Source organism: Hipposideros armiger, unplaced genomic scaffold (assembly GCF_001890085.2).
Source record: "Hipposideros armiger isolate ML-2016 unplaced genomic scaffold, ASM189008v1 scaffold_60, whole genome shotgun sequence".
Classification (NCBI taxonomy): Eukaryota; Metazoa; Chordata; class Mammalia; order Chiroptera; family Hipposideridae; genus Hipposideros; species Hipposideros armiger.
In genome coordinates, this window is record NW_017731410.1 from 959,082 (window position 1) to 986,339 (window position 27,258).

At 43.8% G+C, this 27,258-nt stretch overlaps 2 protein-coding genes across 3 annotated transcripts; one reads left to right on the plus strand and one right to left on the minus strand.

Moving 5' to 3' along the window:
- Positions 1 to 999: 999 nt before the first annotated feature.
- On the minus strand, positions 1,000 to 3,853 carry LOC109382112 (uncharacterized). Its single transcript, XM_019641417.1, has 2 exons — positions 3,186 to 3,853; positions 1,000 to 2,218 (listed from the first exon to the last, which is right to left on the minus strand). Exons 1-2 carry the CDS (start codon positions 3,837 to 3,839, stop codon positions 2,120 to 2,122), a joined length of 753 nt encoding a protein of 250 aa, XP_019496962.1. The 5' UTR covers positions 3,840 to 3,853; the 3' UTR covers positions 1,000 to 2,119.
- On the plus strand, positions 3,366 to 14,942 carry ISL1 (ISL LIM homeobox 1). 2 transcript variants are annotated; one of them, XM_019641414.1, is made up of 6 exons: positions 3,366 to 3,936; positions 4,781 to 4,970; positions 7,786 to 8,045; positions 9,890 to 10,176; positions 11,458 to 11,625; positions 13,675 to 14,942. In XM_019641414.1, exons 1-6 carry the CDS (start codon positions 3,909 to 3,911, stop codon positions 13,789 to 13,791), a joined length of 1,050 nt encoding a protein of 349 aa, XP_019496959.1. In that variant the 5' UTR covers positions 3,366 to 3,908; the 3' UTR covers positions 13,792 to 14,942. The 2 variants fall into 2 exon arrangements, with proteins under 2 accessions (XP_019496959.1, XP_019496960.1); XM_019641415.1 differs by lacking the exons at positions 3,366 to 3,936; positions 4,781 to 4,970 and adding an exon at positions 6,703 to 6,956 and having other exon boundaries at positions 13,675 to 14,666.
- The last annotated feature ends 12,316 nt before the right edge of the window (positions 14,943 to 27,258 follow it).

The window sequence follows — 27,258 nt, forward strand, 5'->3', positions numbered from 1 at the left end:
ATAAATGGTTAATCGTGACTCCTTTTAAATGCATATAATTTTATCTGACTCTTGGATGTTAAGATACTAATGGTTTGTATAGCCTTATTCTATCTACATGATTAAACTACACACAAAAAGTAAAGCTAAGAAGGGGGAATGGAATACATATATCCCACATCTATTTTCTGAGGTGAATAAAATTTGTTTGTTTCATTTTGACCCCCAAATTATGTGTTTGTGGATATCGGAAGATAAAAACACTTCAGCTATATTTTTTTCCATCTCAATACCTTATGGAAATTGGCATCCCCATTGTTATTCTACTCTTTCAAACTGATTCTAATGTGGGCTAAACAGCATCACGGTCCTTGGGAATAAGTTCCCAAACAAATCCATAGTTCAGGGAAAGTTGATCAAAGTCCCCTTTCCTCCCCAGTCTTGGTTAGTTGAGGAGGAAAAAGTTTTCACCCTTGCTGTACATAATTTCCCAAAGACCCAACTTAAAATTCACTTATGTTTACCAGAGGTTGTTGGAGAGTAAATAAATCCTAAATGTGTAATGCTACTTTTCAATTGCAATTAAAACCTATTTAGATTTTGGGAAAAGTAGCTTGAGAACATAGTATTTGTTCAAGAATTTTGCAGCTGGCATTAAGTTTGATATGGAATTTAATTTTTTTTTAAGTAAAGCAGAATAAGCAACATTACACAAAAATACAGGCGTACGAGCCCACCAGGAGTTTTAGGTGTAATCGCTGCATTTTGGAAGGTGTGTACAAGCACACATGGGCAGACACCACAGACCCAAGAGGAACTTATTAAATCTTAGCATCTCTTTTATATTCAAAGACACTGTAAAGTATATTGGGGTGGCCTGGAAGTAATGGGAACTATACTTAATAACTACTCATATTCTTCTTTTTATCGCATCAACAGAAGAGCTCACACCAGGGGATTCACACAACTGCTGTTTTGAAGGATATATTTTTGACCTAACAGAATATGCAAAGGTCAAAATGAGTCCATTTTTGACAAGAGGGTCTAATCCCCCCTTTGAACACAAGAGGTCGCTCCTGTGACCAAATACTGGGGGAAATAGTGGTAATCACAATTTTGCTGTATTCTACACAAATATTACAAAATTTTTACAGATATATTTAATACATTAAATGCACATTATCAGCTAAGGCAACAGGGGAATAATCCGTGATCATATTTGAATTTCAAGGTGAAATCAAACAATATATGCCTGCTATCCAAACTTTGATTTTAATGTAAAATGTATTAGGCAACAGACACAACAGAACTCCAGAGCACATCCATCACAAAACAACAAAATTATTGGTTCCCCTCAAATTTTCCCCTCTGACAGGGCATACAGTCTGCATGATCTTTACCTCTTTCAGCCTAGGAACTTATTAAGAAAAATACTTGTTTACACTAACAGTGTGGACTGAAGAAAGGAAAACACATTGTCTTCACCATGATGATGAAATTGCCCATTCCTAACGGTTTTCCTCCAAGGCACATGCCAGCTTTTCTATTTGGAATTGCTATCAACATTGGCAATAATTCTTTGGAGCAGTTTATTAGTTGAGGGAGTTAAAATGCCACGCTGAGTGTGGGGCTGGCTTGAAGGAGGATGGATAGTGAGGGTACTTTGTGGATTTCAAATATAAGTCATCAGGCTTCTGGCAGCTTGTTGTTTAATTCCATGTTTTCAAGGTGGCATGATGGACTATGATTGGTTAAAATCCTCTATTTACTTTCTGGTGGTATAGTGGTATCTCTTTTTTTTACTAGAGTCAACTCGGTTATCTATACAGGAAACATGCCTGTATACCGGGAAGACTTGCTTCTTGTTGTGATTATTAGCGTTAGTTTTGCAACAGCAGCCTGACAAAAGGCTCTGTGCATATAATACCAGAGGCTAGAAACTATGATCAAAAGCCAAACCAAAACCAAAAAAAAAAAATAGTCTGGTAAATTTATCAACCTGTGTCTACCCAACTTTCAATTTCACACACTCAAACTTATAACAAAAATTGAAGTGATGAGATCCAGTTAGAAATCTTCCTTGAGAGAAAACAAAACAAATACATGTTCTTGATAAAACCTTAGCCCGATCAGGGGGCACTCACGCATCTTCGCTTCTCTTTGGGCTCTGGAGAAGCCAGTCCATGCAAACCAAGCCTGAGGCCGGCTGAGAGCTCACAACTCTTATCAAGGGTGAGATCTGGCGAAAGATACAAAGGAAGGAGTTTCCTAACACACCGGGTTTACTCGAGGCAACAAAACACCGAAATTAACCCTTCTACTGCTTGGGTTTGTGGGCATTTTTAGATAAAACTGGCAGTCACGTTAAAGAATAACTATTTAGAAGCTTTTTGGGAGAAGTGTGGGGTTTCTTCGTGGCCTTACTGTGACTTTGTTTTGGGGAGACTGTAAGATATGACAGGCACATGTAAGAAATTATTGAAAAGGGTTACCGGCGAGGTGCAGCAAACATTCTCTCTTCAAGTTGTTTCCTGAGAGAAAATTATCAGATAAACACACCCGGTGAAGTGAAATAGGTATTTCGCTGTTCTTTTCTGTATTAGATTCCTCTATGCACGCCCTCAGAGTAATGCATTTTTAATAATTATCAAAACACCACCAGCTACTTGTACACGTTTGCTTAAAATCAAAGGGCAGGAAACCAGCTGAGAGAGAAACTGGACAGGGCAAAATCGCTTTACAAATTTTAAACTACTGGAAAGTCATTTATTTTTGGATTCGGGTTAATACGCTTGCTAATTCTAGCTAAACTGCAAAGCAGACCTCGCGGGGCGGGAGGAGAGAGTCCTCGGAGTCAACTTGGTTTTACCTGTGCGCTTCCAACCTGATTCTCCGCTAAGGCGCCCCTTTCCCCCCACCCCAAGTTTTTGGACATCTGAGGTCGTGGGTAACAGGGTCGTGGGGTAGCAGTAGCGAACAACTCCTCTGGGTTTATTCATCCCACTCCCGGTTCTTCTTCCCCTAGGCAGCTCCCAGCGCGCCACACGCAGCCGGTTTCGGGAACCCACCCTCCCAGGCAGCCCGGCCCGGCCAGGCCCGGAGCTATGCGCCAAAGCGCGAGATCTAAGCGATCCGAACGGGCTGTTGGTTCCAAGTCGCCTCTTTGCCTAGAACCCGGGAGGGACCTCATCATCAGGAAAACCTACCCAACCAGCCACTCGCCACCGGCGGCAGAAAAGTGAGCCTCGCGCGCAACACGGCCAGCCGGACTGCGGGGACCCCAGGAGCGCAGGGCGGAGGAGCAGCGCGACGGGAGGCCAGGGCGCTGGCGGCGCGGCCGGGAAGGAGCGAGGGAGGGGGCAGGCGGAGGAGGAGGAGGATAAGGAGGAGGAGGAGCAGGAGAGGGAGGCCAAAAGCCAGAGCAGCCGGGCAGCGCGAGCATCGGGGGAGCGCGGAGGAGCCCCGAGCAAGTGGCCTCGGGGAGCCCTAATCCTCTCCCGCGGGCTCGCCGAGCGGTCAGTGGCTCCCGGCGGCGGCGAGGCTGAAATATGATAATCAGAACAGCTGCGCCGCGCGCCCCGCAGCCAATGGGCGCGGCGCTCGCCTGACGTCCCCGCGCGCTGCGTCAGACCAATGGCGATGGAGCTGAGTTGGAGCAGAGAAGTTTGAGTAAGAGATAAGGAAGAGAGGTGCCCGAGCCGCGCCGAGTCCGCCGCCGCCGCAGCGCCTCCGCTCCGCCAGCTCCGCAGGCTTAAAGTGGACGCCCCGATCCGCGAGGGCGCGGTGCAGCCAGGCAGCGGCTCTCTCAGCCTTGGCAACCCCCGGGGCCACTGTTTCCCACTTAGCCACAGCTCCAGCATCCTCTCTGTGGGCTGTTCACCAACTGTACAACCACCATTTCACTGTGGACATTACTCCCTCTTACAGATATGGGAGACATGGGAGATCCACCAAAAAGTAAGAGGCTCTTTTACCTTGTGGGGCTCGGTGTGCTGGTCTTGTGCGGGGGTCTCTCTCAGGCACGGGTGCCAAGGGCTCTTCGGAGTGGAGTCATTGCCTGGAGAGGAGAGAGCGCGAGAGCGAGAAGGTGGCTTTTTCTTGTTGCCGCCACGCCTGCATGCTTGCTGTCGGTTCTGATGTTCGGGAAACTGATCGCACCTTGTGTTTGGATTCGCCTGTGTGCCCTCCAGAACCCTACCCTTCTGGGGCAGAGTGGTGGTTTCCAGCTCGGGGATCCTGAGCTCTTCGAGAAGGTTATTCTGTTGCAAAGGTCTGCCAGAACGTACTATACCCGGAGAGGTGAATTAGCATTAGATTTGCAAAAGAGAACGAATGACAACTGTATTGATGTCTGCTTTTGCGAACAATATCCAGTTCTACGTGCTATTTAAGAGCTTGCTTCGTGGAGAATATAGACATCCCTGCGTTCACTTAACGCTTCTAGTCAAAACCTTTTCTTTGGCTTGACTTATCCATAATCTTTCCCAGTGATTATAGCCAAGAGGGAGGAGGGAGGAAAAAAGAAATACAAAATGAACGGGTTTGATTGCGTGTTAGGCTTACAAATGTAGGCTATTCAAATCTGCATTTTACATATATTCCACCTCCTTTTTAAAACGAGGCAAGGTTTTGATGGTACACTTCAATTACCATCCCAAAGTGCAATACTCTTAAAAAAAGAAAGAAAGAAAGAAAGAAAAACAACTCCCAGAGTACGCCCTGTAAGAGAACGACACTAAAAGTGTGTTTATCTCTGTAGGAAGTAAACGGTTAGTCAATCATGTATTTATTTTCATTTCAGAAAAACGTCTGATTTCCCTATGTGTTGGTTGCGGCAATCAAATTCACGATCAGTATATTCTGAGGGTTTCTCCGGATTTGGAATGGCATGCGGCATGTTTGAAATGTGCGGAGTGTAATCAGTATTTGGACGAGAGCTGTACGTGCTTTGTTAGAGATGGGAAAACCTACTGTAAAAGAGATTATATCAGGTACGCCATTTAAACTGCTTCCTTAATTTTGTGGGATTTCCCTTTCTTTCCCCACTCCCAATTTATTATTTGGTGTGCCTTTGTCTTTTTGCAAAGTTTGCTTCAGTGGGGTCCAGCGTGCAAAAGTTACCCAGTATGTGTGTTACATAAATTAAATTATGCTGTTCATTTCACTTTTTAGGAAAAAACCCCTGCAAAACCCAATAGTGGTTTTCATAAATTGTGTGGTATTGAAGCTTGTTTAATTGCTCTTGGAATACGTGAAACTCAAATTATTTTCCTCTTTTACCCTTCCCCTTACAAAACAAAACAACACATTTTTAAATTAGGATAAATTGGGATTTCTGAACTTAAAAAAGGTTGATTTTTATTGTATCATGCAGCATTTTTTCTTTTCTATATATTTATTTTAGTTCAGTATCTTATTAGTAACTTATAAATTCTTTGGAGATGTCAGTGTAATGGGAGAAATAAAAGTTTAACCTAAGCGTGTTTAGAGATGCACTTTAAAAGAGCAAATAGAAGTATTGCACCTTTTACCTTTAGGGTAAGAGTTTCTACCTGGAATAATTTGAAACCAACCCAAATATTCCCTGCAAAAAGACCGGAAATTTAATCTTTTTAAATATTAACCCTTTGGTGACATCTGACTGTCTTTTCTTTCTTATCTTATCTGAGCTGATGAATTAGACAGATCAAATTGCCCATCATCTGTCTACGAACAATTGGTATATTTAGATAATTGAACAGCTTCCTTTCTCACATTAAAATCTGGTAACTGATAAAATGAGCGAATTGCCTATACTGACCAGACTACAGCCACATAAGGAACTTTGAGGGGTTTTTTTCTTTCAATTTATTGTGTCTAAACTTCATTCTTTGCTAAGCTCCAGTTTTCTTTGACGTGTGTGTGTGTATGTCAGAAAACTTCATTTTCTGCCTTAGGAAGCCAGTTGAACTTCTAAAGAAAATTCTATTGTTTCAATAACAAACAGAAGAGATAACATCTTCAGTATTATTTTAAATAATACCAAAATTATATATGTTTTAAAACTTTCTCTAGTGGCTATTAACAAGAAAACAGCATTTGTAAGTTACAGACTTTCTGGAGCTGAGAACTCTTATTAAAGTTTAGTGAAGATTTAAGTATGTAGTGACAATATTTTCTGCTTATTTAGTATCCAGGAGTTTTTCCTTTTTTAAAAAATCATGAAGCGGAGAGTAGAATCTTCATAATACAACTGAACCGTGCCAAAAAAAAGTTTATTAATACTTTGATGGGGGTGAGGGGAAGAAAGGGAGGAAATAGGGGAAGTGGGGAACTGGAGGAAGGGGGAGGGGTTTTCCAAATTGTTTGGTCACAAGCAAGGTAAAGTCCTCATCCTATGAAATGGAAGATTTAGAGTAGGCGGAGGGAAGCAAAACTTTTGAATCTACCTTAGCTCTGACAAATGAGCCGTTTTCGTTTTCATTGTTTACTTGATTGGTGTGTGAGCTCCCGATTGTGGAGAGAGAGAGAGCTCCCTTCGCCCCTCCAGGAGTCTCTTTACTCCTATGGAGATAGTGTTTTGCTCAATTGCATGCAGACCTGCGTGTGCCTAACTCTGGATACACGTTTGTGGAAGGAGCCAATCGCCTTTATCTCTCTCTCTCTCTCTTTCTCTCTCTCTCTCTCTCTCTCTCTCTCTCCCCCCCCCTCTCTCTCTCTCACACACACACACACACACACACACACACACACACACACACGTGTGTCCTTTTGAAATCCTGTAGTTGTAAATGCAGAACAGAGAAACCATTTAGATTTCGGAATGCCTTTCTCCCCTTGGGGGAGTGAGGTACATCCCTCCCTGCTTTGTGTGGATCTTTTCCTCCCTTCCCTTCTCTCAGTTTGTAGAAATGTCCCTGCTTCTGTTACTACTGATACATGGTGAGGGGGGCCAGGGGCAGTGCTTTGAAGAGGGGACCTACAAAGATTGTTTCTTGGTAAGGAAAGGTCAGAAGCAAGGAAAACCTCACAAGTGGGTCTTTGCAATTTTCTGGCCGGCCATGGCTCGCTCTCAAGCAAACTGAAATAGAGGTAGATACTTCAGTAATTTGGACAAGATTGAGGGAACAGAAGCACATTTTTCAAATAATGATACAAGGAAGACTGTAGAGGAAACTTTCTGTTAACATTGTTGCCTGAGGAAAAATCTTGAGTTCCGGAAAAACTGCAGTGGACTTGTTGTGCAAGAGAGGGATCTGGAAACCCTCAGGTTTCATTTTGTTATTCTGCTTGTGCATTTGCTTGTGTTTGCAAACTGAGCGGGGTGACAGTCTCATTCCCCGGCCTGCCTTTCTCTTGGAAGGAGTACTTTTTGTTGCAGTTTTAGAGATATTTCCAGCAGCAGAAATTGGGGGATAGAGAGCCGAAAGTGTGGGACCATGGCTCCTGGAGTCTCCCTGGACTCCATCCTTGCAAACGGATGCAAGGGCCACCCTGCGACTGATCGCCGGAGCAGCGGCCCAGGGTTCAGAACACTTCAAATATCTTTCCTTTGTATGGACTTGGGTGTTCTGAGCTAAGAGGTGCAGATGCAAACATGGGGGTTTCTAAGAAAGGAAAAGGGAATAAAAGAAAGGGGAGAGGGAAACGTGAGAGGAACCTAATCACATATATTCTTCCATTCTCAGCGTGTCTGCAAATACTGATTTCAGTGTTTCAGGGCCTTGTGGCCCGGGGACGCCGGCCGCCTTGGGTCAGGGCAGCGTCCGCCTGAAGTGACTCCCTCTCCCTCTGCTTCTCTCCCCGCCCCGGGCCCGGGCCCCGCAGGTTGTACGGGATCAAATGCGCCAAGTGCAGCATTGGCTTCAGCAAGAACGACTTCGTGATGCGCGCCCGCTCCAAGGTGTACCACATCGAGTGTTTCCGCTGTGTGGCCTGCAGCCGCCAGCTCATCCCCGGGGACGAGTTCGCGCTGCGGGAGGACGGGCTCTTCTGTCGCGCAGACCACGATGTGGTGGAGAGAGCCAGCTTGGGCGCCGGCGACCCACTCAGCCCCCTGCACCCGGCGCGGCCGCTGCAAATGGCAGGTACTCTTATGGCCGGCCCGGAGGGAGGCAGGCTCCGGGAGGCAGGCGCCAGGCTAGGTCAGCGCCGCCCCTGCCAGCGCGCGGGCGGCTGCAGCAACCCTGGGATTAGAGCTACAGGGCGGTCACTGGCAGCGGCGGTGGCCTGCAGTTAAGTTAACTGAAATGTTCTGGGTGCCGTCTGCACTGTGCTTCGCTCTTTTGCAGCAAGGTTCGGTGCACTCATCGTCTCTCCTGACTTCCCCGACACACCTACACGTCTGTGTGCCTGTATATGGGTACCCATAAATGTACACCACTTGTGCACACATGTATACACGCGCCCACAGTGCTTCCAGTTCACCTGGGCCTTCACACCCTGGCTTACTGAAAACGGGCATGAGCTCCCCACCAAGTGTTCTCCATGCTGCAGCCTAATTAAATGGGTGGAGCTCTGGGCCCCTGGCGCTTCCTCCTTTAACCCAATGAAGGAAGTTTAGGTGGCCTTAAGTCATGCAGCCTCCCAAATCCTTTCTCCTTGTGAACTGCCCCACACTCCAAAGCATTTTTAAAATTTATTTTTATCATTTTGTGAGAAAAGGAATCTGAAAAGATGTAGTCTTAATAACTGCAGAGCTGCAGTTATTTGCTGCAGAGCTGTAAGTTAAAACTGTCAACAAGCTAATCTGCAGTAATTGCCTTTTAAAGGGAGCCTGCCTCTTGAAACCATTGGTTCTAAGTGATTTGGTGAGAATTTCATCTTCAGGCCTGTGGCTGTAACACTAAAGTGACCCCATAGGTGTTGACCTGACCCTAGGGGGTCCTGGAAGGTGTAGGATTTGTACCAGGGCCTTTGCCCCAGGAAGGAGAGTAGAAACAAAACAAGGTGGCCAGGAGGGGGCCAGGGTAAGAAGGCAGACAATGTTGCCAATCCTGCCCTCTGGTCATGAATAGATCTGCCCACTGCGTTTTTAAAGTATCAGTTCCCACTAAACACTGGCTGAGAAAACAGCAGCTCTTCCCGCCTCTGATTTCTGGCAGCTCTAAGAATTCTATCCTGGAGGAATTGTGACCGGCTTGCACTGGGGCACAGCCAGGGATGGCAACCTGTTGGGTGCAACCTGTGCTCCCACTTGTGGGAAAATACAGAGGAGGCTGAGATATTGGGAGGGAGTCAGGAGACAGAGCACTTCCCAGCTGTCGTTTTATCTAGAGCCTAGGCAGCTCAACAGAGTTTCAGTTTTCCTTTGCTTGTGGTCAACCCATCTCAGCAACATCCAGGTAGATTCAGCACTAAGAACAAGGACTGGAGAGGGGGCCGAAATACGAATTTCATTAGTCGCTTGGCACGAGTGTCCCCTCTGGACTGAAGTTCAAGGCTTTCTGGCAGAATATTCCTCTGCTTTTGCGTTGCAGACACACGGGCTGGTGTGGTATCTCTGCTGTCACTGGGGTGTTCCCAGTTAACCTTCCCTCGTACTGTCTGTGACCTTGGCCCAAGAGCCCGGATGTAGGGGGTACTCGGTGTAACCTGGACGCAGTCTGGGTCTGAGGAAAGGCGAGGAGGGAGGAGAAACAATGCTGAAAGAAGGCACCCCTGCTGTGAGCAGGGGGACAGGCCCTGAGACATGCACCCCTTTGCTCACACTGTGTTGACATGAGCAGGGGCGGAGGCTGTGTTCCGGCAGGATTACTCAACATTGACCTCTGAGATTAGAAAGGAGATTTTCTTCTACCTTTCGCTTCCCTCACCGGCATCTCTGCTGCCCCTGCTTTGTCGGTGGAGGCAGCAAAGCACTGGCCATTGTCCGGGAGCCGCGGGGTGGGCCAGCGCCCGGCCCTCGCTAATGGCACCCCTTCCCCCGCAGCGGAGCCCATCTCTGCCCGGCAGCCGGCCTTGAGGCCTCATGTCCACAAGCAGCCAGAGAAGACCACCCGTGTGCGGACTGTGCTGAACGAGAAGCAGCTGCACACCTTGCGGACCTGCTACGCTGCCAACCCCCGGCCGGATGCGCTCATGAAGGAGCAGCTAGTGGAGATGACCGGCCTCAGCCCCCGCGTGATCCGGGTCTGGTTTCAAAACAAGCGGTGCAAGGACAAGAAGCGGAGCATCATGATGAAGCAGCTCCAGCAGCAGCAGCCCAATGACAAAACTGTGAGTGGCCCAGGGGCCGGGCAGGGGACCCAAGGGAAGCAGAAGAGGCATGCCAGGTGCGTACTGGCTGCCCAGTTGGGTGCTCCGTTTCTATTCTGCTTTGGAGCAGGATCCCTGATGGGCAGCTCCTTACCCCCACCCAAACTCTGGGGAGAGGCAGCCGCCACCAGGCCTACCTACGAAGGCTGACCTCGCCTGGGAGGCCCGATCCTGTGGGTTGGAGCAGCCGCCCACATCCCCAGCCTGTGTGGGCGGGCGCCTGCCCTTCAACCTCGCAGGCCAGCGCCCATCTAGGCAGGCAGCAGCAGGGCCTAGCTCTCATTTTGCCTACATTCAGGTTGTTAGTTCCTCTTATACTGGAGAGGAGAGAGGGCCAACTTCTTGGCTTCCTATCAAATCCAGAGGCACAGGGGTTGTGTCACCCTGGGGGTCCCCGGCCCCCCCACAGCGGGCTAGGCCTGTTGTAGCACCTTCAGGCCAGCGAGGCCCCCCAAGGTGACCTGGAAAAATAGGACACCCTCTGCTCAAGGTCAAGCCCAGGCCTCTAGAGATATCAGTCCCATGGCACTAATATCCACTATCATCCCTGGCCCAGGGCAGCACCTACCGCGCAGGCCTTCTGGTTAAATTAACCTGAAGAATTCCTCTTTTTTTTCTTTTGCTTTTTACTGCTTCGGCCCTATTTTTAAATGCCATAAAACCTGCTGTCATTAAACTTGGCAGACTGGCCAAGCCTGGGCCAGGGCACTTTCTAAGTTGGTTAGTGCATAATAGCACAATAGTTAGTGCATAATAGCACAATAGCCACCAGACCTAAATGCTTGAGGGTGAGGGTTGGCTCTGCAGGGAGACCTGCCTGGAGAAAACCTAGCTGAACATCTAACTGAAACTGCCAAGGAAAGCACCATGTCTAGAGGCTGAAGGAAGGCCTAGCTTGCCTCACCTTTCTACTTCTGGGAGGCTACGGCCTGGGAAGGCAGACAGGAGGAACTGGGAAGAGCTGTGAGTGTAAGGGAAAGAAGAAAGTCATAACAGAATTTGGTTTAATAAGGCCCAAGCAGTTCGAATAGTCCAACCCACAGAAGCAGATAAACAAAATCCAGTAAAACAAAACTGAACTCCCGCTAATATCCATACGTGCAGCAGATTAACTGAGTCAATAAAAGCCACAATATAGATAAGGTAATACCAGGGTATATTTGCTTAGCCTGTGCAGACAATGGAGGGAGGGAGTTTGCTCACTAACATGTTGGGATTGGGGCGGGGGGGCCCTATTCGCAGAATATCCAGGGGATGACAGGAACTCCCATGGTGGCTGCCAGTCCGGAGAGACATGACGGTGGCTTACAGGCAAACCCAGTGGAGGTGCAAAGTTACCAGCCACCTTGGAAAGTACTGAGTGACTTCGCCTTGCAGAGTGACATAGATCAGCCTGCTTTTCAGCAACTGGTAAGTGTCAGCTCCCAGAGTGGGAATGCGGCATCTCCAACAGAAAGGAGATTGTGGTTTAACTGTTACACAATGAAAGAGTCAGAGGGTGGTTGCCTCCCTCCGAGGCCCCAGGGTTGGGGAAAGATGAAGGAGGTATGGTGAAGAGAAGGAGACAAGCTCGCACGAGAAACACACCTCTTGTGATTCTTTTTTATGAGAGTTCATCATTTGACCATATAGGTTGAATTTTCTATCAGTCAGTCTGCTTTGGTGTATTGACCTCAAGGTGCCTAACTAAATAGACAGGCATGGGAAGGTGTATGAGATTGCTGAATCGTCCCTCAGACTTCAGAGTTGGAAGGGAATTTAGATAGAGATCACTTTGACATTTTAATCAGCTATTAGTCAATTTACTGCCTTCTCAGCTCCTAGAGAACGGTCTATTTAAGGACCTAAATCAAGGTGTTTGTAATAGTGGTGAAATACATAATCAATGTTATTAACAGTGAGCAGCAGGCATCTGTCTGGGTACAGTTTTCAAATATATCAGAGTTCAGTTATTCAAAGATATGATTGATATTTTTTGTTACTATATCCATTTCTAGGACTGTCTTCATCTAAAATGTAGGACTGCTTAAACAGTTTTAAGTGTGTGAGTTCAAACGTCATACACAGTTACATCTTGTGGGGCATGCGTATAGCAAAAGGAACGTGAGTTCTACCAATCAGGAGATGATATGTGAGAATCTGTTTCAGCATTTATATGTTTCACACATCTGGAAAAGAGAAAATGAATTCATCCCTCGCCTACAAAAGGCTTACAGGTCAAAATAAATAAGATTACTAAATATATGTCCTTTGTGATATGGTATATGTACATATAAGATTTTTTTTCTTAAAGAGTAAACATCCCTATGGAATCTTGTTCTATAAAATGAGACCTATCCTAAAAACTTCCTTTCATTGGAAATGAAGCTTGAGTTGAGGCTAGCTTTGTGCCTGCACATTTCAAGGAGGAGCATTTTCTTCCTCTGTGGCAACTGTCAGGTAATGGACTAGAGTCCGTGGTTACAGAGGCTTGGCCCAAGTTTGTGTTGTAAATGGGCCAGCCTAAAGTCCAGGCAAATTTGAGAAGTTCCCTTGACCTCACAATGGGAAGTGTAATTGGGTAGATAGGAAGGTAGACGGTGGAAAATTAGGAAAGAAAGAATTTATTTAAAAGTCAGGTTAATCTTATGAGTTATTTGAGGGAAACCTGGATCATAGAGGGAGGGCAGCCAAGCGTTTGCACCTTCTGAAACTTTAGTGTCGGATGTGCAGTGTCGAAGGGGAGCCCAGGCAAGAGGCCGGGTGGGGGCAGGGTGGAAAAGGAGGTTTAGCAGCAACAATACTTTCCGCTTAAAAGAAGGAGCCAGATATTTATAATGTGATGACGTTATAATGTATGGGTCTCCTCTCGGAAGGAAGAGCCTTAAAGAGAGAGAGAGACAGAGAAAGCGAGAGAGAAAGCCCAAAAGGCTGCAGGACCAACAACAAGGCAGAGAAAGCCCACGCTGTGAACCCTCTGAGGAGTTAATCATTGTTCTGGGGAGCCTCCTCTGAATCACCCGTCACAGTCACAGGATCTGAGCGTGTGTTATGGATTTTCCAACTCAAGAAATGAGGTTTTGATGCCTAGAGACTGAGAACTCGCCTGCTCCCAGGGCCACATGTAGCCGGCAGGATAACTTTATTTGGAGCATGCATGGCAGAGTGGCGATGCCGTTTTACAACGGGAAACACATTTATTCTTAAGTAATTGAATGCAACATAATGTTGGGAATTCAGTTTCAGTTAATGCAGAGATCTCTTGGAAGATGGGAAAACGAGAGGATTTCTTCAATTCTTTCCCTTGGAGGCTTTCTGTAAGCCTGTTAAAACTCAATTATAAATGCTGCTCTCTATCTACATATCTGTCTGTCTCCACACAGAGAGGCTTGTACATACATACACTTATATGATCAGTTTATAATCCTTTGATGAATGTGATCACAGCCTCCTTTATTCATTTCTCAACCTTCTACGCAGGTCAATTTCTCAGAAGGAGGACCGGGCTCTAATTCCACTGGCAGTGAAGTGGCGTCGATGTCCTCTCAGCTCCCAGATACACCTAACAGCATGGTAGCCAGTCCTATTGAGGCATGAGGAACATTCATCCAGATGTATTTTTTTTTCCCTGTTGGAGAAAGTGGGAAATTATAATGTTGAACTCCAAAACAAAAAAGTATTTAACGACCCAGTCAATGAAAACTGAATTGAGAAATGAATGCTCCATGAAATGCACGAAGTCTGTTTTAATGACAAGGTGATATGGTAGCAACACTGTGAAGACAATCATGGGATTTTACTAGAATTAAAACAACAAACAAAACCCAAACCCAACATAAACGCTATCCAATGACCTTAGGAGTACTGAAAAAAAAAAGACGTTTTTAAAACGTAGAGGATTTATATTCAAGGATCTCAAAAAAAGCATTTTCATTTCACTGCACATCTAGAGAAAAGCAGAAATAGAGATTTTTCTAGTCCATCCTATTCTGAATGGTGCTGTTTCTATATTGGTCATTGCCTTGCCAAACGAGCTCCAGCAAATGAGCAGGAAGAGAAACTGGCCTCCTTGGCTGAAAGAGTGCTTTCAGGAAGGTGGAGCTGCGTTGGTTTGCGATGTTTTTAGTTAACTTTAACAAGGGGTTAATTGAAATCCTGGGTTTCTTAGCATGTCCTGTAGCTGGTTTCTTTTTTTCCTTTAGCTCCTTCCTCCTCCCCCCCCCCACTTTTTTTTTTTTTTTGAGATCCATCCTCTATGGAGAAGTCTGAAGCGACTTTAAAGGTTTTTGAATTCAGATTTAAAAACCAACTTATAAAGCATTGCAACAAGGTTACCTCTATTTTGTCACAAGCGTCTCGGGATTGTGTTTGACTTGTGTCTGTCCAAGAACTTTTCCCCCAAAGATGTGTATAGTTATTGGTTAAAATGACTGTTTTCTCTCTCTCTGGAAATAAAGAGGAAAAAAAGGAAACTTTTTTTTGTTTGCTCTTGCATTGCAAAAATTATAAAGTAATTTATTATTTATTGTCGGAAGACTTGCCACTTTTCATGTCATTTGACATTTTTTTGTTTGCTGAAGTAAAAAAAAAAGGATAAAGGTTGTACCGTGGTCTTTGAATTATATGTCTAATTCTATGTGTTTTGTCTTTTTTTTCTTAAATATTATGTGAAATCAAAGCGCCATATGTAGGATTATATCTTCAGGACTATTTCACTAATAAACGTTTGGCATAGATAAATAAATAAACGCAATGATCCAGGGTCCCTCTTTTATGTTTACAAGTAAGCCGGTAAAATGTCTGAAATTAAGTACTGCATGTGCATGGGGTAAACTGACATACAATAGGTGTGATGTTTTATTGCAAATAGTTAAGGTTGAGCTTGCAAGTTTGCATTTTGCAATACTGGGATCCAAACTGGTTGGAAACCTTTAGCTCTCAGCTGTGATAATGTTACTGTTTTTTGAGGATGAAATGCCGTCTTCTGTCCTGTTCCTCACCTTTCCTTCCTCCTGCCTGTTTTCTTGCCCTACTCCCCCTCCCCACCCAAACTAAGAAGAGGGTTCGGCTTAAAGTGGGTTTTGGTTCTGAGTCACTTTTATTTTCTTAGAGTAAGTGCTTTATACCAAAGTCTCCTGCTTAGGATTGTTGAAATGACCCATATTTCAAGTATAAGCTCTTGCTAAAAGAGAGGCTTTCTGCCTAGCCAGTGAGGTGTGACCATTATTTACCGGTGGCGGCTGTCAGCCGATTGAGAAATGCTGCTTTATTTGCGCAGGAAGAACAGACTGAGAGAGAGTTTTCTCAGCAATTCCCAGACCAGTCAGCGTGTGTGTTTTCTTGCTTCTCCCCCCACCTCCGTCCCCAGTTTGTTTCCTCACCCCGTCTTCTCCCCCAATTCCAATTGCAAATCCTTTGGAGGGGTGGCAGGCTGGGGCGGAGGGCCGGAACGGAGGCTCTGCTGGGGAACCGCCTTTTATAGGATGGGGACCGGGGTCGCTTGCTTTGCAGGCCCCCATCGGCGGTCGAGGCTACTTGGGCTTGCTTTCTAAGACGCTTTCTCCTCTGCCGTTTAGCAGTAGTTCCTGGGTGATAGCCAGAACCAGGACTAGGTGAAGGGCCCTGTCTGAAACTAGGCTTCCTGGTGCTTCTTCGTTTGCGGGTATAGAGCTAGGATTTGGGGTTCTTCTCTGACCCTACCCATCCTTCCCCCCAGGATGATACTTTGACTCTTTAGAAACTGGATTCACTTGTACACGCAAGTATAATGCCGTTTTAAATATCTTGGTAACTGGTAATAAATACGAAAACTAACGTACCCTATTCGTGTGTCTGTGACGTGTGCCCCTTCGGACCCCTGCCAGGGAGCAGGGCGGAGGCCGGGCTCCAGGCGAGCGAGCCCCGCAGCCCCCAGCTCTCACTTCGCTTTCCCCCTCTCCAAACCTGCGCTGGTCGGGGAAGGAGACTCAATTAGGCTTTTGTTTGGCATCGTTCTACATAACGGGTTAATTACAGGCTCTCACGTGGGGGCAGAGAGAAAACAAACTTTGCATTGAAAATGTTACAGTGCATTAGACATGCCCCTTGATTACTTTGATTGTTGTGTCTAATTCTTGACAGAGGGGTAATAATTTGGCCGGCGGTAATAATGGCTTGTAGTCGTCTGTTGAGAAAAATAGGAGTTATGGCTTATCTCGCACAGATCTCCGGGGAAGCCCCCCCCCTTCCGCCTCCCTTTTTCCTTTTCTTCTTCGTCCTTTTCTCTCCTGAGTCTGTCTTCCAATGTCTTGTACCGACTTGATTCGTTTAGCTTCCGGTTCACAATTTCTATTTATCTGCCTTTTCGGATTTCCTCTTTCCTCACCATCATACCTGGGATGGCTAACAAGTCCAGTGCTGGCAGGTCCAATGTGAATGTTGGTGTCACACCTGCACAGTCGCTCATCACCCAAGCCCTGGTCTGAAAACCATCAAATTCCCTTCTCCAGCCATAGCTTCTGGTGGGCTCTTTTGAGAGCGTTAGCATCTACGGATGGGAAAAACAAACAAACAAACAAAACCCCTCACTTTATTTAGGGTTTGAATGCAATGGAGTGTCTTAAGTGAGGCACACATCTTTGAGATGCTTTCTCCTCCTGACATTTATTTCTAATATTAGGAGGAGGGGGGGTGGATGGGTGAGGAGGTGATGTTTTACATATAGATGTCAGTCTATTCTGAAGTCCACAGCTTGAATTTAAGTACAGTAATTTGGGAGGGGAGTGATGAATGATTTGGTTGCACTTGGTAGATTCAAGATATTTGTTGCCTGATGGCTGAGAAAGGATTGATGGGTCGATAGCGTTCTAGTTCTTGTATTATTCATAGGAAAGGTGTGTTCCCTTCTAGACTCCTCAGCATGTGCTCTAAAATGTGTAGCTGAAATGTCTTCTTGTTTGCAAACCGACTCTTGCAGGCGCTCTCCTTCCCCCTGCACACCTCTGGAGACCTAGTTTTGAGCTATGCTCCTCTAATGAAATTCCTCCTGTTTGCTATTATCTTTGATCCTCCCTCCCCTTATTACTCTGAATTCTTCCTTCTGGACATTATGACTCATTTCCTCCAGCTTCTGCAAGCTAAAATGTAATGCAACTGAAAGCATCCAGGACGCTCTCCTTAAGTCAGGGAATCCATATCAATATCTATACTCTTAAAGACAGGATTCCCCCCTCTACTGTTTCAGGGCAGCAGCAGCTTCTATTTCAGCCTACTGTCTCTCTCTTTCATCATATGGACCTGCTTTTTTTCTTGCCTTAAAAAAAAGCCCTTTCTAAGTTGGAATAGATTTTTTTTTTCTTCGCTGAAATAACATTTCTGGTTATTGGAGATTGTATGAAGGGGGTGGGTGTCCACTTACCAATTCACAACCTTTTTTTGGAATTTAAGATTAAATAGATGACGGTGACACTCTGTTGCTATACACCCTGGTTGTTCAACTCATTGTAGTGACCTCTTTTCTGGTCTATCTTACCCTTTTGACCACCAGCCAAAAGACAATGCACTTTTAAGTTACCTAGAAGTACTTTGCATTTCCCTAGCACCTTGATTTTTAAGCCATAAGATGGTTCTTATTGAAATCTCTTGTAAGTCCCATGTGGATTTACTTAGCCTTTTCCTTTTTCTTAAAACATAAGGGAAAAATGTTAAAACTCAGTCTAAACCATCAGAAGAGCTAAATTGGGATGGAACCCAGCCAGTTTGGGTTTTTAATCTCACCCCTACTGCAAGTAAACTAAGCAGAAAGTACTTATTTTATTATTTGTAAAGTTTAGTCAACTTTTATAAAGAAGGTGTCTAATTGAAATTATGCTTGAGTTCTATTCATTAAGGACTATTTACTTCCTCTCTGCTAATCAGTTAAAGATTAAATCACAAGGCAAGTCAAATTTTCTTTGGGGGCACTGGGAGAAAAGGGGGAGGGATTATTTCTGTGCCTTTATTTAAAAAGTGTTACTTTCTACTTTCAACAGTGACCCCAAATCTTGAATTCTCGTTAACTATTTAAAATAAAAAGACAATTAACATGTACAGTTAATTGTGTGAGTCGGTGTTTTTAAACTAAAACGTAAGTCGTTCATTCAGGGCGCTGGCAGCCAATTCTGTTTACTGATCTTTTCTGATTGTTGTTTTCTTGATAACCGAGCAAGCCACTGAATGGCTGTTTGAGCCCAGGCGCCACAAACATAAACTTCACAGCTTACAATGTCCCGAGTCGTGATGGAGGATCTCTCCACACCTCCCGGAGACTTCTGAAGTGTAGGCAGAGACGTTGGTTCACAGGGAGCAGAGGAGGGGGAGGGGCGGGAGGGAAGGCTGCTGAGTGTTTGCTGGGAGCATTGTTACTATCATCACATCCTTTAATTTTTATGGCGCTTAAGCTGTTGGCTCCGAGAAGCCGGTTTCTGTGCCTGGGAGAGGCCAGTCTCTCACCCGAGCCGCACTTCAGACTACTTGATTCTTTTTGTTTTTTGAAACTTTATTTTGCAAATCTTTCTGCTTGATGATGATCCCTCTGCAACAGCGCTCGGCAATGATAAGCAAAGCGTTCTAAAAAGAAAACCACTTTTTCCCCCCAAAGAGGACGCCTAGATTTGGGGGAGGGGGGGGGAAGGATGTGGGGTAAGATTCCTTTTCGCCAGGTGGGAAGAAGAGGCGCACTGACCTTCCCTTTACGACAGATCTCTGGGGGATTCCGCTGAGCCCTCTCCACGCCTACAACCCTCTTTCCATTCGATTGATCAAAAGTTCCTGTTCATTTCAGGGTGATGTTATTTGTGGGTTTGGTAAAGTTGGCGACTTATTTTTGCCGGTTTTCTTATTGGCTCTCCCCTGTGTGCGTTTCCTATGTCCAGCGGGCAGCGCCTGTCTGGATTCAGCTTTGGGGTTGGGTGGGTGCTAGGAAGGAGGGACCCGACACTGGTCTAACCAGCCCCGCGACTCGCGCGGGCGAGTCAGCCCTTGATCCCTTAAAGAAGGGACAGTCGTGGTCGGGAGAGGAAAAAAGGGTGTTACTGGGCCCTTCTCTTTCAGGAGTTGATCAGGTTGGCAGATCTGGAGGGCTAATCCAAACAAGGCGCTTGACTTGTGAGGTCGCGAGTCTAGACAGAGCTGGTGGCTCGGCGGCTCCTTATCTTTCCCTGGAATCAGCCGAAGAGGCGCTCCCCGGCCCACCGCGCGGCGCAGACGGCACAACAAACACAGCACCTGAGGCTTTACAGCTCGCTTTATTGTTTAATGGGGAATGCTGCAAAACAGTCATTTGTTTTCTCGGCCTCGCGGCTCAGCCGCTTCGAAGCCGGCCACGGACGCTGGGTGGGGGTGTGCGCCAGCGCCCCGCAGCCGCTCCGGCCTGCGCGGGAGGACACGCGCAGCGACCCCCCCCCCACACACACACACCACCACCACCTCCCTCGCCTTCCTCCCGGGCCCTCCGCCAGGGCCTCCGGGAAAGCCTACCGCTGCCCAGTTCTTTATTCCGAACCCCGGAGGTGGAGGTGGTGGAGGGGCTGTGGGAGAAAGCTTAGGGCGAGGTGTTTGGGAGTAGTCCCGCATCGCCCCTTGCTGCCTGGAAATGACAGTTCTGCTTTCTAACCACTTACAGTTTGCGGGGTCAGTGGGCTCTGACTCAAGGGCGATCAATAAAAACATTTAGTTCAGTCATAAGCTGCTCCCCCTCCCCCCCGCCCCGAATGTACCGAGAAAGATGCGTCACCATCTTGGACAGGGTGTCCCTGAGTGGTGGAGCGCCCTGTCTTTCTCAGCGAGCACAGAATAGGCCTGACTTTCCACTTTACTGGGCAAAAACGTGGAAGCCTTCCCTGATGTCTCCAGCTGGCTACCCCATAAGAGGCTGGCGCTGTCATCCATTTGGGAGCAAAGGGACCATTGGGACAGAGTTTGCTGCGTCCTTTTTGGAACGACAGCCAAGCTCGGGGATTTATAGTCAAGGATTTTGTGGCTCGCATTTCAAATTAATTGAGTGAAATTGAGTTAATTATAATTTTGGTCCTTCCCTATGGGAATTTTTTCTTGTTTCAAAAAGGAGGGAGAGTTCCTAGTTACATCTTGTTATTCACTATTATAGTTTGCAAACAACATCATGTATGCATGATAGTGTGTCCTTGGCATGGAATAGATAATACTGCCTCTTTGAAAACTAACCAGAAATGTAGGTGAGGGCAATTTGGTTCCCTGCTTAATGTGGCGGTAATACAAACAACCGCCACCACCACCCAGCTTTGGAGACGCTGCAAAACCACATCATGCTTCTCTGCCTGGTTTCAGCCTCACAACTGTGTGTCAGATGAAAAAAGACAAAACAAAACAAAAAACAAGTTTCATGAAATTGAAGGATTTCTGAAGGGAGATTGAAAAAAGAACAACATTTCTTTCTCCAGAAAATAATCCTTAACTGTTAAGTCAGGCACTGACTTTTCTTTTTCTCATGGGTAAGAGTTGCTGTTTATTTTGATCTGTCACAAATACAAAGTGTTGTTTGAAACTTGTTAAACCTAGCAGGTATATGGAGATAATACTAGACAGGCCACTGAATATGATCGAGTAAATTATGGTGGGAATTAACTTTTAAGGACTGAGGATTTTGCTTTTTCCCAGTAGCTTTTTATAGTCAAAATTCTTCAAAATGTTATATTTATTTCCTCACAGTTCTGTAATATCAAACAGTTTTCCAATGTAGAGTGACGATATAACTGGTAAATTGCACATGTTTTATTCTGCAGTTATGATAATTTAAACTAGTTATATTAAAAAGATTTTTCCCTCATTAAAAATATTGCCCACACCTATGTAAAACATATTTTGTCTTAAAAATTTCAATAATTGCTTATTAGAACAACTATTAATTTTTAAATTATATATAGGAAGTTGACTTTAGAACTAGGTTTAGCAAAGGGAAAGGTATATCTGATTTGTGGGGAGGACTAGGAAGAAATAGAAAGAAAATGAATAAGATTTCTGAAAAGAGCATATATACTTTCAAATAGTATATTTTAAGTGATAAAGGGAAAAATACTTATGAGTCAAATAGTGAAAATCTCATTTTAAACTCAAAGAATATAACTGCTAATTATTTAAAATTTTATATCAATAGTCTGAGAATTTTTGTTACAGGAGATGCGTTTTCAAGAGAAACACGTTAAATAAAAATAACCTGGCAACCTAAATAGCATTTAAGGTTTAATTTATAAAATAAAACGAGTGACTTTATTTGTGAAATACAGTAATTTGCTTTCACTAACAATGAATGCAGATATCAAAAACGATTAAATGTGGAAAGCATGGATTATCAATTTCTGGAGAATGAAAACGCTTAGTAAATTCTGAGAGCATTCATTTACTTTCTTCAGTAATATAAGAAAATATTTTAGAGATCACTACTTAAAATTCTGTTTTGGTATCAAAAAGGTATCAAAGTACATTTCACATTTTAAGACGATGATGTATCCTTGAAGTCTTTATGACTTAAGAGACACTAGTCACTCTTTTTTGTTTTTTTAAAGATTTTATTGGGGAGTTGGGGGAGGGGAACAGCATTGGGGAATCGGGGAAGGGGAACAGACAAGTTGCTGTCCTTTTGTTCTTCAGTCTAGTTGTGGAGGATGTCGCTTCACTGGCCCATGTTGGTATTATCATTGTGCTTTTCCCGGGGGAGGCAGTTGCTCACCGGCCATTGGACAGCGGCTCACGGCAGCTTATGGCAGCTCAGGAATGCTCACACCCGCTGCCAGCCAGCCCCACTGCAGCCTACGGCCATCACCAGTAACTCACAGCAGCCCAGCTCCAGGTTGAGCTGTTCTCCACCTTCTTAGCTGTAGAGGGCGCAATGTCACTGGCCCTCATGTGGGATCCAAACCGGGGTCCTGCTGCTTAGAGATGGCATCCCAAGCCAACTTTTAACCAACAAGCCGCTCAGCCGGCCCGAAACTAGTCATTCTTGTGTTTTATACATGGCCACATTTCTACCTGTTCACCAGAAGTTCAGCACTTGGATTAAAGGGGGTATATCACCCACAAAAACTAACTTTTTACTTCTATTATCCCATCCATGGATTCATAAGTCTTATTAATGTCTTTATGTGTCATGTATAAAGCAAGGCTTGGAGATATTTTACCCAGCAATGTATGCTAGGGCTGAAACGACCTTAGAAACAATTTAAATCATATCTAGGCCCAGATAATATGTTAGTCTCATAGGTGTAAGTACACATGTGAAGTGGTAGGATTAGAATAGACTATAAAAACAAATGCATTATAAGGAGAAAAAAAAAAAAGGCCTGAAAATATCCCCCCCCACACACACACCGTTTAGAATTTTAAGGGTAACCCTTAGTTAGTTAACTAAGAGTTCAGAAATATTTCTGCCAGGTAAATGGTATAGCTTATATACTAGTGAGATCTAGGACCAAAGCTGACATATACTACTTACTTACCATACAGGAAATTGTTTCTACTGAATTATTTACTGGAACTTAAGTGATGCTTTGTTTATCTGTTTTCATTTTGTAGTGGTGATGGACTCTATGAAATCATTCTTGTGGATTAATGTATGCATTTGTAATGTGTATTATGGCAACCTTTGGCTGTAGCATCGAGTTTTCTCTAGGGCAAAGCTCTGGTATTAGAATAGAATCTGTAACATTAAGACTTGAGTGATGGTCCAAGAGTGTAAATGATGAATGTTATTCATCATGAATGCTATTTTGGTTATTTAAGTCAAAATCTTCTAGAATCACCATCCAGACTAAGAGTATTTTAAATCTTTATAGGAAATATCAAGAAAGGAGGCAGTGTCTCCCATAGTAGGAGATGCATCGTGGTTGTTTCTGCCATGACATAACACTTTTGTATCTGTAAAGCACTTTACAGTCATTAGTTATGTATGAGAGCCAGCCAAGCCCATTTTCCTAATGACCCCTGTACCTGTTTCTCAGCACAATTCTCAATTTCCTTGTCTTCCCTTCACATGTGTAAGAGCAGAACATCAAAGAAGCAATACTTTGTCCTTGATGACTTCAGGGAGGACTCTGGTAGATCAGAGAATGGAAACTATTTTATAGACATTTTCAGTGATGTCTACTCTCCTTGCTTCCAGTAATTCAGGGGAGATGCTGAATGGTAAAGCAGGGGAGGGGAGCTGTGCAATGGACTAGGAAAACTGTAATTTATCTTCTTAAAGCAGTGACTCTCAAACTTTTGAATTTCAGGACCCCTTTATGCTCTTTGAAATTATTGAGAATCTCAAAAAGCATTTGTTCATGTGCATTATATCTATCAATATTTACTGTATGATAAATTAAAAATGAGGATTTTGAATTATTTGTTAAAATAAGATACTACATATTAACATAAATAACTTTTAATGAAAAATGTCTGTAGATTACAAAACAAAAAATTTAGTGAGAATAATGGCATGTTTGCTTTTTTTTTCCCCCCCAAATCTTTTAAATATCTGGCTTCATATAAGACAACTTAATTCTCATATTTGCTTCCTTATTCAATCTGCGGCCATATCATACATCACGTAGACTCTGAAAAACTCCATGTCTGCTTGTGAGAGAATGAAAGTAAAAAGGTAAATAATGTCTTAGCATTATTATGAAGAGTTTTGATCTCACAGACCCCCTGAAAAGGTTTCAGGGACACCCCAGTAGAGGTCCCCAGAATACATATTGAGAACCTCTGCCTTAAAAACTGGGGCTTTTACAAAAGGATTACAGAGAAACTATTGCTTAATGGAATTTAATTGCTTATATTAATGTTCTAGAGATACAGGTTTGTTTTTATGTCAAGTCCAGGTCACAGTTTTATTTTGTGACTTCAATTTTATCATCAAATACTGATCTGAAAATCACTTACATCCAGAACCTTGAAAGGAAAAAAAATATTATGATGTTCTATCACTGAAAATGTAAGGCTCCTTTCTGAAAAGCTCTAGGAGGGACAATCACATGAATGTGGACTGGTGTAGGTAAGACGTTCTGGGCTCCTTTATCTCTTAGAGATTGTTTTAGCCGTTTGCTTGTGAAGTTATAGAGGATGAAATCCATAACAAATAATTCGGATTTGACATAGGTGGGAATTGCTAGCTAGCTTGCCCCAGCATTTTCAGACAAGGAATAAAAAGCGGAAAACTTATTTGGCTTTTGGAGTAAGATAAGCTTGTGAGATAAAAGACGGAAGTCTGGAAAAAGAACAAGTTCAAGGATCAGAGTGGTTCAGGCAGGGGATGGACCTTTTTATAGTTGGCATGAAAAGAAAGGAAAGAATCGGTCTGAGAGAGAGTCTGGGAAACTGACTGGGGTGGAGGAGACTGGCCGTTGTCATCAGAATTTGTTTCTTGCTCTTCGTACACATATGGATAGGTTGCGTATCTCAGGTTTCTTTACTGGTGATTTGGCCACATTACCACATCCTTGCCAATGGCATCTAAGCAGCAGTAGGCTTGGGCGTGTTCTTTCTTCATATTCTCTTTTTCCTTCCAACTGGCTAGAACCCATTGAAGTCCAGCTTTAACTGGGTAGATGGTGAAAATGCCCTATAAGTACGGCGGAACAACATGAAGGAAATAACAAGTCTCCTAGATAACACGAGGGAATGGAACTGTCTTCTGGCTGACCTGAAACATTCAACTCAAGCTATAAGTGAGAAATAATTTATCTTCTTCGAGCCACCGAATTATTATTTGACCTATTTATAACATCGGGCTAGCACTATCCTAATATAACAAGACACAGACTAGAGCATTGAGATAGTAAGAAGTCAAGGATGACTGTAAGGTTCTGAATCTGAATGGCAGATTTTGAATGAGTCATGCATTTATTCACTCACTCGTTCATTCATTAACCCATTTAAATATATATCTAGTGCTTACTACTCACCATGCACTATTCTATGTGCTGGCTATATATAATAGCAGTGAAAAAACCAAAGAGTGCTTTCCCTCATGAAGCTTATCATTTTGTGGTACAGTCAAGTGACATACAAATAAATACACATTATTATGAAGGTAGTTATAGGTGCTATGAAGAAAAAAAATCAAACAGATAAAGAGGATAGAGTTTGAGATAGAGTGATGAAGTAAGGCTTCTCCATGGAAGTGACTTTCGAAAAGACAGTGAGCACTTGAAAAAGTGAAAATGAGATATTTGTGTACGGCATCAATTCTATATTGAAGTGGTATATTTGAGTTTTGATGTGTCCTTGATGTACTCAGGACTGTATGAAAAAAGTGGGCCAATGTTAGAGAGGTATCTAAGTTATTCACTTACATAATTTAGTGAAAACAAAAGAATCTGTGTAGAATAATAAAAAAAGCAGGAAAACACAGAAATACAGTAATTCATTAAAGATATATTGGAAGCAAAGTGACTGGAAAGTTGTAAGGAAAAAAGAAAGACATAAATGTGAGAAATAGGTGAAGGGATCAGGGTGGTGATGAAGAAAAATAAAAGACAATAGAAATGTCTCAGGAACTGAAGCCAGGAGCCTTCAAAGGGGCAGGTATGAAAAGCTGTACCCCATACATCAGAAAGATCAAGAAGATAAGGACAGAGAAAATGCCTTTGAACTTGGCTGAATTGAGATCATTGGAGACCATAAAGAGGCAAAGATGGAAGCCAGATTTAGGAGGGGAATTAACGGGAAATATTTTAAATATAGTTCCTCTAACTCTTCACCATTGTTATTGGACATTTATTGAGTGCAGTGATTATATAGAGCTCTACTCTGATAACAAAAGTATTCACCGAATCCAGTTACCAGGTTTGTGAAGAATGAGTGAAGAAGTCCTAGAGTCTGGTACTTCTGTTAATCCTTTTAGATGGGCTCTGGAGGACAGAACTACCTGAAATATTTTTCACCCCTTTGGCCATCTGGCTTTACTGAATTCAAGAAGACTCAAGAATCTACAATCTAGCAGACAAACCAATTAGATGTTAAAATCCTAGAGATTAGAACTAAGCGGTCAAAAGAAAGTGAGCATGGAGGGATAATTATCCAGTAATTATAAGAATCTAGGCAAAAATCTAAGAGAAAAAGGCCTATTGGCATGTTGTAAAACTGTTGGAGAAGTTAGCAATTTGTTTAGTTTTGTTGACACTAGGCTAAAAGATTGGTTTCATCAGAAAGCAATTTTCCTTGGGCTGTATGTTACCATACTATGAAACACTGAGCTGAAAAGCTGGCGGGGGTGGGGGGCAGGAGGGAGAAAAATAAGGGACATGTTTGAAAACCACGAAGAAAAAAAAAATCAGTTGGGCCTTAGGAATTCAGGTAGCAGAAGGCAAAGTCCTCGTATATTTTGTATTGTGACCCATCATCCAGCTGATGCTTTGCCAGTCTGAAAACTCTGGGGAATTCAGATGATACATCATTTTGTATCACTGAGGTGTCCATAGGAAGGCAAAATCAGTGATAATACCTGTCATAATTTGTCTCTCTTGAAATGGATGCCTACCAATAATTTATAGTTTCTCTTAGTTTTATTTTGTTTTAGTTTATTGTGTGAAATGGTAGTGCATATACAACTATAGGTGTGTCTATAATGGGAGCCCACTGCGGGGGAAATATAGAGTGAATCTAGCAATGCATGCCAACACACTGCGTTAGTGATCATTTCTAGTTCAAAATGACTTTACATGATTAATTATCCCCTACCTAATACTTTGGGGTATACACAAGATGAAACACAATCATGGATGAAGCAAGGAATGACTAGAGGAAGAAGAGAAAAGGCTGACTTGATTTTGAGGGCCGATGTAAAAGAAATAGAAAGGAAACACACATGCGATGAGTTAAATGCACAAGGTTTAGTTCAGAAAAGTGTGTCTAGACAAAGCAATAGGCTTCAGTGAGGATAGCTGAAATAGTTTTAAAAATGTTTAGTCATGGCGATTTCTTTCTTTTTTTTTTTTATTGGTGAATTGGGGGGATGGGAACAGTGCTGGGGAATTGGGGGAAGGGGGACAGACAAGTTGCTGTCGTTTTTGTTCTTCAGTCTAGTTGTGG

What these genes read in the sequence shown, in the direction of transcription:
- LOC109382112 (XM_019641417.1), bottom strand. Translation starts at nt 3,839, where the DNA reads ATGCTGGAGCTGTGGCTAAGTGGGAAACAGTGGCCCCGGGGGTTGCCA. An exon ending in GGTGGCGAGTGGCTGGTTGG is followed by an intron (nt 2,219 to 3,185) that starts GTAGGTTTTCCT and finishes ATCTTTCGCCAG; the next exon opens with ATCTCACCCTTGATAAGAGT.
- ISL1 (XM_019641414.1), top strand. Translation starts at nt 3,909, where the DNA reads ATGGGAGACATGGGAGATCCACCAAAAA. An exon ending in TGTAAAAGAGATTATATCAG is followed by an intron (nt 4,971 to 7,785) that starts GTACGCCATTTA and finishes CGGGCCCCGCAG; the next exon opens with GTTGTACGGGATCAAATGCG. An exon ending in AGCAGCCCAATGACAAAACT is followed by an intron (nt 10,177 to 11,457) that starts GTGAGTGGCCCA and finishes CCCTATTCGCAG; the next exon opens with AATATCCAGGGGATGACAGG.